The sequence below is a fragment of the Carassius auratus genome, chromosome 12 (assembly GCF_003368295.1).
Source record: "Carassius auratus strain Wakin chromosome 12, ASM336829v1, whole genome shotgun sequence".
Taxonomy (NCBI): Eukaryota; Metazoa; Chordata; class Actinopteri; order Cypriniformes; family Cyprinidae; genus Carassius; species Carassius auratus.
Genome location: NC_039254.1, coordinates 2,382,367 through 2,397,736, shown reverse-complemented (window position 1 = coordinate 2,397,736; position 15,370 = coordinate 2,382,367). Strand labels below are relative to the sequence as shown.

At 35.0% G+C, this 15,370-nt stretch overlaps 1 protein-coding gene across 1 annotated transcript; it reads left to right on the top strand.

Annotated features, from left to right (window-relative positions):
- Positions 1–9,446: 9,446 nt before the first annotated feature.
- On the top strand, positions 9,447–13,125 carry LOC113111463 (ras-related protein Rab-37-like). Its single transcript, XM_026276218.1, has 9 exons — positions 9,447–9,527; positions 10,191–10,301; positions 11,125–11,166; positions 11,251–11,317; positions 11,396–11,448; positions 11,919–11,984; positions 12,092–12,148; positions 12,576–12,652; positions 12,782–13,125. The coding sequence occupies exons 1-9, from the start codon at positions 9,474–9,476 to the stop codon at positions 12,885–12,887; spliced, it is 633 nt and encodes a 210-aa protein (XP_026132003.1). The 5' UTR covers positions 9,447–9,473; the 3' UTR covers positions 12,888–13,125.
- Positions 13,126–15,370: the final 2,245 nt, after the last annotated feature.

Here is a 15,370-nt window from a genome sequence, read left to right as displayed (position 1 = left end):
AGGAATAACGATCATGGACTTTCGGTTCCTTCCGTGTTTCCCTATTTTGGTCCCTTCCGCTCCTTGTTTAGTTAATTGATTAATCCCCACCTGTTTCCATTCCCCTGATTACTTTACTTGTGTTTAAAAACCCTGTCTGTTTAGTTCCTCCTTGTCTGCTATTAATGTTATATCATATGTTTGATGGTTCTTTTCGTCTCAAATGCCTGCTTCATGTCCTGAATGAAGGTTTATGTGAGCATACATTCATTCATTCATCTCACTGCAACAAAACAGATTCAGTAAACCTCCAAAGGAATAAAGAAAAGTTAAATAAATAAAAAAATCAGCATATGATGCAAATCTTCAGTACTTAAATGGTAAAAAACACAAATACCATTTATGCATTTAATCCCATTTCATTAACTGATGTCTTTGCTGCTGAGTTTCGATTATCAAATTTAAACATACAAATAAGCACATGCCTGTGCAAGCCACGCCTCCTTCAGAACACATGACTGTGCAAGCCACGCCTCCTCCAGAGCGCAGCACTCTCCGAAGCCACGCCTCCTCCATAACACAGCACTCTCCGAAGCCACGCCTCCTCCAGAACACAGCACTCTCCGAAGCCACGCCTCCTCCAGAACACATGAGCCACACCAGATTAGCTCTGTAGCTTCCTTTTCTGCTCCAGTGTGTGTACTGATCTAGTTTATTCTTCAGTCCTGTCATTGTGTACTATAAATGATGGCTTGTTCCTCATGTGTACGTCACTTTGCATAAATGAATAAATGCAAAAGGAACAAAGAACTGACTGCAGCTAAATCCCTCACCTGGTAGATGTTCAGTGTTTGAGTGGTCACATCTGTATTAACATTGTATTAACTGTATGATGCAGCTTTATGCAGGATCACTGATCCAGATCGCTTTCTGAATGACATTAAACACAGAACTACACCGATCTCCTTCAGCGTTTACTGCCTCCTACTGTACTCTGATCAATCTCACATTTAGTCCAAGACGAGATTAAACAGAGATCGATGTGAGTCACGTGACATCAAAGCAAACTCAGTTGTTGTTGTTTCAATCCAGAATTAGATGGAAGTTCATCAAATTAGGCAAGTCAAATGAGTTGTGGATGACCTGTAAACCTCTTCTCTTCTCAGATATTTCTGTCTCTAGAGTTTAGATCTCAGTGTCTCAAGCTCTGCTCAGATCTGTGTGAACAGAACACAATCACACCTCAGAGATCTCAATACTCCAGGGAAATAATTTAGATTATCAAAGCATTCTTAATCAAAGTTTCTTGTTGAATTTGTTATTTATCTTACATTCTACTACCTTTTTTTATCTAAAATGTTATTTGAACCTTTTTTTTTAAGTATTCTAATAACATTTAAAATATCAGATTTTCATGTCATGATTAGAACATTTAAAAGTTAGGACGTACAAGTAGAAATAAGGACATTCTGTCACAATGTTTTCTCAGCGTTATACATGTTCAACAAGTGCAAATAACATCAAGACACAAGAACATTTTCTCTCAACATGATAAGAACATGTGAATCAAGTTACAAGAATGTTCCACAAACATGTTGTCCTAACAGTAATTTAACTGTTTAATTAAAACACCTAACTGAAAGTTGTGAGAATATTCCCCGTTTCTCATCAGATGATCTGAGCTCACTCTTACTCTACATCAGCCACAGACTCCTTTGGCTCTGTTAATACTCTGTTTAGTCTAAATTTTCTCTTAGAAATGATGGTTTTAAGATTGTACTCGTGGTCTCTTAATGCCTGACAAACAATGACACCGTTTCTCTCACACACACACACACACACACAGTCACATACCTAATGTTAAATCCTCCATGTCGTCACTGATGTTGATGCAGCTGTGTGTCTGTCGGGTGCTTCACTTCCACTAGCTGAAGTACTTCAGTGTCGCTCTGTCTCAGTGTGTGTGTGTGTGTGTGTGTGTGTGTGTGTGTGTGTGTGTACGTCCCTGAGGAAGCTCGTTTCTCTCCGAGTGTAAAATGTAGCTCAGTCTCTATCCTGGAGAGATCAGTGTTTGTGCTCATGATCTTCAGTTTCTTCCCTTTTCTCGTTGCATCAGTTCTGATGGTGTGTTATCTATCAATACGACACTAGAGCGTACAGAACTATTAAACACGACTCACACACAGTTTCATCAACGTTTGGCCACGTGCACACTGTAATGATTCAGTGGTTCTCATCTAGGACTCTGACATCCACTAGAGGGCCTCGAGAAGACAAGAGATGAAAACAAGACAAAACCTAACAATTGAGATTCTCACGCTTTCTACACCTGGAAAAATACACCGAGATTAATCAAATGTTAAAAGGCCATGGGCATTTTTATATCGAATATATAAATTTTTCTAAATATGCCAAGATGCGAACTATATTATCATGTGGAAATTGTAAGTACTTTTTTTTTTTATAATTTAAATAATTTGTACATTTTTATATAATACAGGTTTTATATATATATATATATATATATATATATATATATATATATATATACATATATACACATATATATATATATATATATATATATATATATATATATATATATATATATATATATATATATATATATATATATACATTTCTAGATATGCAAAGGCATAAAATATCTTACTGATTGGAAAATTTTATGCTTTTTATTTAAAAAAAAAAGTATTAATATATATAAAAAAATCTGTTACTATTATAATTTTTTTTTACAATTAATACATTTTATTAAATATTTATTCAAATTAAAATACAAGTAATATTCAGTAATATTATCAATCAACTGCACTGACACTGTTGAATGAGAATGAATTTTGAAATGAATTGACCTGAATAATGACAGATTAATCTTCTGTCCGGCTGATTGACAGCTCAAATTATGATCGGCTGATTAATATTTCCCTGTTTATTTCCGTGAAGCTGTTTTATACAAAGCGCTACAGAAATAAATGTCACCTGACTAATAATGTAACTTAAAAAGTGTTAATATTACTAGCTGAAGTACAAAAATGTTTTAGAAACATTTTTTTCTAGTTAACGGGAACATTCCATTTCTATCATTTTGCAATTATAAGACTGTTACTTTTAACTGTATCAAACTTTGTACTCAAAAAGTTTCAAATGTTGTTTCAAAAGTTGCAACATTTAAAAATGTTAGTTGAATGTTCAACTGAACCGATTCAGGAAAAACATTCCATGAATAACGTTCCATTAATGTTGCTGGAAGAACATTTGTTCATAAGCGATCACAACATTGGGAGAACGTTCCCTGGTTCACTGGCGATCAGATCAGCTGACAGCAGGATTCATCTGATTCAGTTTGTATAACAGCTGCTGCTAATTTGACTTTCTTATAAAGTATTCAGGGCCAAAGATCTGTGTGATCAAAACCTCAGGAACATATGAGCATCACAAATATCTCAACGTGGAAAATCATGTCTTCATGAGTTCATGTCTACTATATGAACACACTGTACATACAATTAAGACAATTAGTGGATTATATGCATATCATTAGCATTCAATGCAGTGAGGCTTGAGCAAATACACTCAGAGTGACAGAGATGAATGCACACACAGATTAAACATCATCTCTCTTCACACACACTTCCAGAGCAAGTTCTGAATGAGCCTGCTGTGCTGGTATATATAGGCTAGTGGAAGTAGGCTACAGTGTGCAGCGTGTCTCTCTCAGGTCCTGTAAATGGGTCACACTGGACACAGTTATATCGGTTCTACAGGCAGAACAAAACGAAGAGAACAGAACAGCACGAGAAGAGATGATATAATCAGGATCAGCTCCAGAACACACACACACACACACACACACACACTCTCTCTCTATGGGGACATCTTTCCTCTTCATGCATGATGCACCTGCACGTAATGTTATGTTTTATTAACACAAGCTTTGATCTAAATCAAATATATAATCATGTCATCCATACACCACTGACTTTCAAAATATCATCTTTTGTGTTTTACAGAAGAAAGTCATGCAGCTTTAGAACAGTATGAGGAGCTTTTTTTTCTTTCTGGTGAACTATTAATTTAAACGCTATAATACAATGTCCTGAAGTTGTTATTAATTGCATAAATCATCCGATCAGTCGTTAAATCCTGCAGGAGCTGCTGTTATATAAGCACTGCTCCCAGTTTGATCAGCAATGTATTAATGATCAGATTTCACAGAATGAGGCCATTCAAATATATTCTGATACAAGCACAAGATATTCTGGGTCACGGGCTGATTTCACAAGAATACAAAACACACTCCATTATGACTGAACTAAGACTCAACAACCGGACAAATGTTTCATGTTTATGTTTAATTCGATGTGTTACTTGCAGATCTCTGTAAATATTGTTTTTTAGAATTTACTTTCAATTTCTACAGTTGACCAAGGTATTAGTGACGCCAAGGTTATGTGTTCAATTCCTAGGGATCAAGTATAAGTTGCTTTGGATAGAATCGTCTGCCAAATGCTTTAATTAAATGTATTTCTAAGGAAAAAATGGTGAATTAAATGATATTTTCCAGTAAAACATACTCCAATAATTGGTGGATTAGTTCTTGTAATTCTAACTATAACACTTTCTGTGGTTTTTAGTCATTTAGTCATTAAAGAGTTTTTATCTGGAAACATGATCTAAGTAAAAACTTGTAATTTTCCCATTTTTTCTAAATACATGACTTGTTTGGTTACTGAAAAATTAAATAAATACTGTACATAAATAATAAAAAATAATAATAATAATTGAGTTGCGTGTTTGTATATGTGAAAGAATAATAATGCAGTTCTCAATGAGTCTATTCCACACAAATTTAAAAAAAAATAATTTCTGTAACGATATGCATTAAAATAGTTCACTCTAATGTATATTGTAGACCAGGGTTTTAAACTAAAACTAAGTTTAAGTTAATATGTTATATTTAAAAAAAAATACATATATATATATATATATATATATGTATATATATATATATATATATATATATATATGTATATATACACACACACACACACACACACGCAGGTGCATCTTAAGCTACTTAATTATAATTGGTTTATAACCCTTATTTTAAATATTATGTAAGTTTTTCACAGTCTTATATTTTCTAATGCTTAGAATAAACTTGTATTAGTAATATTTTGCCCAATGCGCCCTCTTGTGGCCTCAGAAGAGAAGCCAAAAGCTTTTCCTTCATAAACCCCAGTTTGGGACCTGAACAAATGCAAATGTGTTGGAAACTCATCAGTCTACTCTTAATTAACGGTTATCTAGTTGTGCAGTGCAGCTCCAATCAAACAGCATGCAATAACACGGTCGTAAAACCCAAAAATGCAGAAAGTAACTATTTAACAGGACTGCGGTGTTAAGAAGCTAATCAGACAGACTTCATTCAGTGAAACACAGCTGATTGGAGGTCACTGGGTCACCGGAAGGATCCATGACAGTTTAAACTCTGCATTTGTGCGACATCAAAGCTAGATAATTAATCTGGATGCCATTCACATGCAATGAAGTCACATGACAATAATCCCCGCTGGTTCATTTACTGCCGTTATTTTTAATCAGCAATTCTGACTTTTCTTCTCATTTGCATGAGCATGATGATCATGATGACGTGATAGGCAGAAGACTGAGAAATATTTCCATTTCACACATTCATAACAACATTGGACACTGCTCTTCAGGATTAAACATCTGCCAGCAGAGACTAACTGGACCGAGCTAACCAGACAGAGCTTGACCAGTTAAACCAGATTAACTTCCGGTTTCAACAGAAACGTCAACACGGGAAGGAAAACTGCACTTGTGCAACTATGTTATATTCACATAAAAGACCTTAAACATTAATCAAAGAGATTAATAGACTCATTTAACTTACAGTAATTACAGACATGGGTCTGTGGGGATCCAATATATAAAGATGCATTAAACCAATAATGTTAGGTAATGTTCTTTAATCTGTTTGTGCTGGTCGAGATTAAAGATCACTTGATCATCAAGGGGTTAAATTATTAGTTAAAAACTAAACTAATGAAGAGGGACGTTTGTGCTGTTTACTGTAAACAGTCGGTGACATCTGAATAACTTTAAACCTCATGATAATCACTGATAAAATTTTTTTAAAGACATTTACTCGTAAACCGATGAAGTTTAAAGTCAAACCCAACGGTCTGTTCGCGCTGAGGGGAAACCAGCTTCAGTGTCAAAGAGAGCCTGTCACAGTTCATCGATATAAAACATGATAATAAAGTACATACTCCTGTATTTGATCTGTCTGTCAGATTAGTGTGTATAAGAATCGCCTGTACTCACCATACTGTAGAGTTTATTACTGTCCAAGTTTAATATCGCGGACTTTCTGCGCTCCTTCAGCTGTGACTGAAGTTGCTCTCTTATGCCCCTCCCCCAAACACCCTCTACTGTATGAATATTAATTACGTAATGAGGTACGCGTCATGCGGGCTTCTCCGATTGGCTAAAAGCCTGACGCTGGTGGGCGGGCGCTACTCGTTTCGCGAATGAACGCAGTCGACTCTGGTGAATATGTTGAATATTAATGAGGCTCGGTGACTGGACGCTTTTTGGACATTTATGAAAACGTCAGCGCGACGTAATTAATATTTGCATTTTCTTCGGTCCAGTGTGTGAATCAGGATTTTTTTTTGTCATTTGTCACAGACAACAGAACAATAAGATTTTATTTAATTTTTTTAATGTTTTTTAAAGAATTCTCTTCTGCTCACCGAGCCTGCATTTATTTGATCCAAAATACATCAAAAGTAATATTGTGAAATATTAGTTACAAATAACTGCTTTTTATCTTTATATTAAAATGTAATTTATTCCTGTGATTTCAAAGCTGTATTTTTAGCATCATCACACTAGTCACGTGATCCTTCATGTGAATCATTCTAATATTCTGATTTGCTGAATAGATTAATAGAATGGCTACATGTCTTTATCACCACTTTTGGACAATTTAAAGCATCCTTGCTAAATAAAAGTATTAATCTCTAAAATCAATATATATATATATATAAAAAATAACTCCAAGCTTGTGAATATATGTTACAAAGCCTTTTATTTCAGATAAATGCTGATATTTGGATATGTTTGTTCATGAAAGAATTCTGAAAAAAAAAAATGTACTCAACTGTGTTCAACATTGATAATAATAATTAATGTGTCTTGAGCAGTAAATCATCATATTATTCTGATTTCTGAAGATCATGTGACACTGAAGACTGGAGGAATGGAGGAAATAAATTATATTTCTAAATATATTTAGTTAGAAAACAGTTCTTTAAAATAGTAAAAATATTTCACAATTTAACTGCTTTTGCTGTATTTTGGCTCAAATAAATGCAGCCTCAGTGAACAGAAGAGAGTTCTTAAAAAAAGTTTTAGTTCTTTTGTCTGTTAATGAATATAATATTTTTATGTTTTTGAATTCTTTTTTTTTTGTATGTAGTTTTGTTTTGTTTTTTTAAGGACTTGTTTTTTAAGTTGAGATTAGGTTAAATGGAACTCAGACATTTACATGTAATGTAAATTTTTTTTTTTACCTAAATGTAAATCTTTTTACAGGTGTCCCAAGCTACCTGGAAAAAAGATTTACATTTGAGCCATCTAACAGATGCTCCGATCCTGAGGGATGTACAGAAAGTGCGAAACTGCCATGGATTCATTATAATTACTGTTGAATCATCTAAAATACAGGTCCAGCTCATCAGTCAAACCCTCAACAGTCTCTCAGTCTCACCTGTTCTCTCCGTCTGATATCACACCATCCCTTCACACACAGGAAATGAGTGTCTGAGCTCTTCAAATGCTACGAAGACTCAGAAAACTGGTCTAACAAGAGCTTTGAGCTCACGAGGATCAGATGAGCAGCAAACCAGGAGATTCCAGACGTGCCTGGCCTCTTTAGAGCAGTCTTCCAGAAGTCTCCAGGATGTTCTGGTTCTCGGAGCAAATCTCTGTGAGAAACTGGGCCAGGAAGGTCTCGTACATTCACAAACCGTCCGCTTTTCCCTCGTGCAGGAGCATGCCCCAGCATTCCTGTAGCAAACAAAATGTGTAAAAAACATTCTTAAAATATACATTTTTGTGTACTGGTTATAAAAAAAGAGTTAACTCAGGCATCCAAATACACCTACACTGAAAAACTGGTTTTTTTATGAGAATTTGTAGTAAATTTCATGAAGGAATGACAAGTATCACATTGAAGCAGAAATATTGAAATAATATTTGCTTGTAGAACATCAATAAATCTAATATATTACAGTCAGTTTTATGTGAAAAGGTTTGATGAGCACATTTTGTTCTTTGTTTTCTATTGAAACAGGAAGTGTGTTATTTGTACACTGGACATAACTGGAGCAGGATCTACGTTGAAACAGGTTTTAGAGTATACTAAAGGTTTATTTATTTAGTCAACTGAATAAAGAGGAACCAAAATCAAATGTAAAGCATGGTACTTACATGCTTACAACATGTTCAATGGCATCTCTGTTCTTCACATTAAGTTGTATATATCAGACGGGTCATATGAACTATTTTCATGATACTTTTATAGTTCTGTTTTTAGTTTGACAGTTCAAGTCTTCTCATCTTTATGTTATGCTAAGAGTGACTGGGCTTTATTTCTCACTGGTTTGGAAGGAGTTAAAGTTAGTAAATGTTACAAACTGGTTATGAGGATTGTCTCATCGCTTGGCTTTGGAAAATCTCACGTGTTTTTCAAAAGTATGACATTTTCTGTAAAGGATTTTCTCCGGGACTTAACATGGATCACCTTATATATATATGTGTGTGTGTGTGTGTGTTTGTGAAACGAATGCTATTGTACATATATTTAAATATGTATTTTTTATTTACTTTGTTCTCTCATATTTTTTTGTTCAGATTTCATGTTCAAGTAAAAAAAAAAAAACTTTTATTATTTTGTCTTTTAGTTTGTTCTGCCATCTAGTGGTCACCATTAAAACTCATCTAGATGATTTCGTGATTCTGTTTGTTTTGTCGCTGTAATAATAATAATAATAATAATAATAATAATAATAATAATAATAATAATAATAATAATAATAATAAATACTGATGATTTCTTGTGCACTTTGCATCTATATGTTCCAGGGAACACATGTTAGGAGAAAATTGTTAGCCTGAATGTAATGTAAGTCGCTCAGGATAAAAGCGTCTGCTAAATGCATACATTTAATTTAATATTTTTAATTTATTTTAATTTAATTTATATTATCTTTTTTATTTTATTTTTCCACAATGTTTTTATTCAGTGCCAAAAGAGCAAGAGTATTTTAACATATGATCTAATTATTTATAATACTGCTGCACGCTCCGGGTGCTCTGTCTCGTGAAGGGGGCGTGGCAGTGACGCAGTTCTTCAGGTGTTGCGTCATCGGCGCTCAGAGATGGATCAGATCAGCGATGCGACCGTCGCTTATAATCAGGATTTTACCCACAAGGTAATTATTATTAATCAATCTATAAACCATCTGGTGAATGATGAGTTTTCAGCCATCTGTTTGACGAGATGAAAATGTGGGTAGATGTGACGATCATTCATGTGCTTGGTTTTTTTGTGATATTTGACGTATTTGTATGGGTGTCTGTCCATTCATTATTAATTTCAAAGTAACGTTAGACCTAGTGCAACACATTGTAGATCAATTATTTTCCAAATCTTGACTCTTGAGAGGTGATTACAGTGTTATGATGTGATAATAATAAGGGTGATTATTACAGTGTGTTATCACAGCATGTGATGATGTTGATTATAGAGTGTTATGGTGTCTGATAGTGGGATTATAGGATATTAAAGCATGTCATGATGGTTATTATAGGTACATTTCCTTCCTAACACTCAGAGTAAAGCCAGTATATCTGAATGAACACTGAATTGACGCGTGTTCCTGAAGAGAGATGAATGCCACAGCATCTGTGTTCCTTCCGCCTGATTACTTCCTGTTGGGGGGGTGGTTGTTATGGCAACAGCACACCTGCATCAGTACCAGCGTGACGTCACGTAGAGATGCACTGGTTATTAATCAGTGATTTCTGTTCATATGTTCTACATGTTCTTAGATTCTCATCTGTGTTGTGTCTCTCTTCATCTCGTCGTCTTGTAGACCATCCTGGTGGGAGACAGCGGAGTGGGAAAGACATCTCTGCTGGTTCAGTTCGATCAAGGAAAGTTTATCCCTGGATCGTTTTCCGCAACCGTGGGAATCGGATTCACGGTAATTCATCATTAATCAATAATAGTAATGTTTAATTTTACATTTTTTAGAAGACTCTTCTGCTCAGCAAGCCTGCATTTTTTAGATCCAAAGTACAACAAAAACAGTAATATATTTTTAAAATTTAAAATAACTGTTTTCTATTCCAGTATATATTAAAGTGTGATTTATTTCTGTGATGCTCCGCTGTATTTTCAGCATCATTCCTCCAGTCTTCAGTGTCACATGATCTTCAGAAATCAGAATAATATGATCATTTACTGCTCAAGAAACATTATTATAAATATTATAAATATTCTTTGATGAATAGCAAAAGATCAAAAGATCAACATTTATTTGAAATAAAAAGCTATTGTAACGTAATACACTATTCCATTCAAAACCTTGGAGTCAGTTTAAAAAGAAATGATAGAAATTAATAATTTTATATAGCAAGGATGCTTTAAATTGATCAGAAGTGTTGATAAAGACAATTATGATGTTACAAAAGATATCTGTTTCAGATAAACGCTGTTCTTCTCATCAGAGAAACCCTTCTCAGCTGTTATTACTATAATAAATGTTTTATGAGCAGCAAATCAGCACATTAGAAGGATTTCAGAAGATCATGTGACTGGAGTAATGATGCTCAAAATTCAGCATTTAAACCACAGAGTTTAAAATCTATTCCAATAGAAACCAGTTATTTTAAATAATAAATCAAAAGTTTAGTGTACTGTGGATCAAATAAAGCAGAAGAGAAGATGAAAACTCTTGTGACTGCTGGTGTGAATATATGAGTGGACAGAGAAACAGATGCATGTCTCGTCTCGTCTGTTGTCAGAATAAAGTGCTGGCTGTGGACGATCTGAAGGTGAGATTACAGGTGAGTGACTCTGATTCTGTGCAGCTCTGATGACTGCATGCGCAGAGAGAGCGGATCACTGTAACGGATCAATCTCTGTCTCAGATCTGGGATACGGCGGGACAGGAGAGGTTTCGGAGCGTCACACACGCGTACTACAGAGACGCTCAGGGTGAGAGACCATTAACCCTTCACTGTCTGGATCCGCTGGTTTCTTCTAATCCATGATGGTTTATTGTTGACCTCACAGCTCTTCTGCTGCTCTATGACATCACCAGCAGATCCTCCTTCGACAACACACGGGTACAGACTACACTTCATCAACACACAGAACTTAAATTATATCCTTAATAATAACATAGAGTTTCTCCTCCTGAGGTTGATGCTCAGCTGCATGTTACACACTTTTAAATTTGTTGAAAAAACTGTCATTATTGTATTATCATTAATGAAAGTAGTGTAGTTTTGTTACTATTTGAAATTAGTTTTTATTTTATATTTCATAATTTTTTTCCTTTTGGATTTTATTTTTATAATTAGTTTTATTAATCAATAACTTATTTTATTCCTGAAAATAGTTATTAAAAATGTATTTTATTTGGTTTCAAATAAAAGTAACAATTTTTTTTAAAATCAAACTTAAAACAAAATTGTGGTTGTGGCTAATATGTTGTTTATCTAGCATAATTTAATTATCATAATAAATATCTAACATTATTCAACATACAGAGAGAATACTAGAGGCTTCTGATTGGCTGGATGTTTTGTTGTAGGCGTGGCTTACTGAGATCCATGAATATGCTCAGGATGATGTGGTCATCATGTTGCTTGGCAACAAGGTGAGAAGACTTTGAGCTTGGATCTTGTGTTACATAAATCATAACTCAAGTGTGCAGTGTAAGTGTGTGTGTGTGTGTGTGTGTGTGTGTGTGTGTGTTCTCTACAGTCAGACATGGCCAGCGCTCGAGCCATCAGACGAGAGGAGGGAGAGAAACTGGCCAGAGTGAGTCTCAGTCAGATCTGATGCTGAAATACAGCTGCGCATCACAGAAATAAATATGACACTTTCACAGAGATTCACACAGAGAACTGCTGTATTAAATAATACAAATACATTTTTTTATCAAATGAATGCCGCTTTAAACAGCAGAGACATATTTCAAAACCATCACAAAATCATAAATATTTCAAACATTTGATGTGATTTGTGTGTATATATTTATTTATTACTGTTATACGTACAGCTTTAATTATTCTTTCAGAAACAGTCTAGACAAGTAATACTGAAATTAATTAATTAATCATAATTAATAAAAATACATTGAATACAATAAATACATATAAGTACATTTAGTGGTCAAGTTTGGCTTTGGGATCCCAAGTAGTAAGAGCTTTGTTCATGTTGTCTCCTTCAAACTTGGTTTTTGCAGGAATACGGAGTAATTTTCCTAGAGACCAGTGCCAAAACCGGACTCAACGTCGACGAGGCCTTCATGACCGTGGGAAAGTGAGTTTACGTCTCTTAAATGTCTTCTAAAAGGAGTAAGGAGTGCAGGACTCGTTGTGAAAGTACAGACACCTTACATCACAAACAGCAGTGAAAAACATGTTGTGTTCTTCATGAACGTGGTCACAGGGAGCTGGTGAGACGCTCGGTCCAGCTGTCCGTCCAGCACAGGTTTCACCTTCATGACGTGATGGAGCCGGAGAAACAGCCGTCCGTCTGCTGCAGCTTCAGCTAGAGACTCACGAGAACAGCATCCCTGTCACCTGATGATGTGTTCGATAACTTCATCTGTTCTGAAGATGGAAACCAGCAGAGAACAGACGTTAAACCAGCTCCTGTTTTATAGTTTGCCAAAGTAATGTTTGTGACCCTTCTAGCACAAAACCAGTCATAAGAGTCCATTTTTATTTACATAAAAGCTGAATAAATCATCTCTCCATTGATGTGTGGTTTGTTACGATAGATCAATATTTGTCTGAGATACAACTATTTGAAAATCTGGAATCTGAGGGAGCAAAAAAATCTAAATATTGAGAAAATCATCTTTAAAGTTGTTCAGATGAAGCTCTTAGCAATGCATATTATAGTTCTGATATATTTACAGTAGGAAATATACAAATATCTTCATGAAACATGATCTTTACTTAATATCCTAATGATTTTTGACATCAAAGAGAAATTGATACAATGTTTTATTGTCTGCTACAGATATCCCTGTGACACTTATGACTGCTTCTGTGTTATATAGTAAATAGATCGATGTCATTAAATTGTTTCATATGCTTATTGGTGATTTTAGATCACGCTGAAGATCTGCAGGACTGTCTCGTTCACTTTCCTGGATTTTCTTGCACTGCGTTTGAATCTCAGGATCTGGGAATATTATGCACTAACAGACGCTCGAAAACATTGCAAACCTTTACAAAGAAAATATGCATTTATCTGTCTAGCCGTACAATGAATTAATCAGAATTACTAATTGATATTACTAAAGAAACACATATCGAGAGAGTATGTATATTTATGCTTGTTTATGTCCAAATGTATTATTATCAGAAAACTATTTTGTATATGTTTTGCTGAAATCAGAAGAGTTTGCACAGTTTTGTGTCCGATGTCCTCAGGTCTTTTCCTGTGCTATGACTGTGTATATGGAAGATGCTTTATAAAAGATCAGTTGTGTAAATCTTGAGGTGTCTTTGGGCATTGATTTCTGGGTTTTTTATATATTCTAAAGAACTAAAAAAAATTGAAGTTATTAGTGGAACCTAAAGAGAATAGTTGTGAAACAGCTTTTTATATTGTATTAATATTTTATACACTATCTGAACAGTTAAAAGCAAAAATCGATCATGTAATAAATGATTTTAATTGACTAATATATTTAATTTGGGTGACAAGTTCTTGATTCGCCACTAGGTGTCGCCAAAGCGCTGCTTCAGAGCTCATTCACTACAATCCCATTAGTTTCTGGATGAACTTGGAGTCTCATAAATAAGACAGGATCTAGACAGGATCTAGCTGTAGTTTCTAACTGTTCATCAGACACATGGTTTAATTCCTCATGAATGCAGTTTAAAGGCTGTTTGCCTAAAGAGACACTGGAGCGCTGCTCATGAACGTCTCAGTGAGAGCACATTGTTCCGGGCTTCTTCTTCTGTGATTTCCTGCTCATCTGATGCTGTTCTTCAGACTCTTGTGTGAACAATAGTGTTTCCCTACGGCGGCGGGTCACTGTGCCTCACATCTGTAACGGATATGTGTGTGAAGAGCAGGAACAGCAGCAGGCCGAGCTGTATTGTGTGTTTCTGCTGACTCTCAGCTCTGAGGTCAATGATCTCACACACACACACACATTTAATATAGGCATATAGTCACTATGTGTCATTCTCTCCACTTCCTGTCCAACTTTTACTGTTTCCTGTGTCTGAACATTAAACTCGCTCACCGTCTCTGTGTGACCGACTGACCAGCTTCACTGTGAGTATTGACCAGTGTCCTGCGGCACAGAAGCAGTCATCAGATCACAGAGATATCTGTAGAAACAGACAACAACACACTGTATGAGTCACAATTATACATTTCTCTTTTAGGCCAAAAATCATTAGGATATTAAGATCATGTTCCATGAAGATATTTAGTATATTTTCTACCTAAAACTTCATTTTTGATTAGTAATATGCATTGCTAACAGCTTCATTTGAACAACTTTAAAGATGATTTTCTCAATATTTAGATGTTTTTGCTCCCTCAGATTCCAGATTTTCTAATAGTTGTATCTCAGACAGATATTGTCCTCCTGACAAACCACACATCACTGGAGAGATCATTTATTCAGCTTTTATGTAAATAAAAATGTACTCTTATATCAGCTAATTCATAGGTCATTAATATTCATAGCAATGTGTATCTTACCAGCCAATCGGGTAGGTCAACTGGTCTAATTAATATTCATGAGGCAGAAATCCAATAATACATTCGAATCGATTAATTTGAAGCTCTTGTCAAGACAAAAGAGTCCAGGCGCTTGTGTGTCTGTATCAGTATGAAGGCTGTGTTTGCAGGGCGTTTATTTTGGAGTTAGCTGTGTTCTCTGTCGATCCTCTGATTAGATTAGTGGGTGTGATGAAGTCGGCTTGGTTTACTCTTCACGATCAATAGTTCACCTTTGAAACTCTGCATACATGTGAAAGAATAGCTTATCGTGTTAGAAAAACC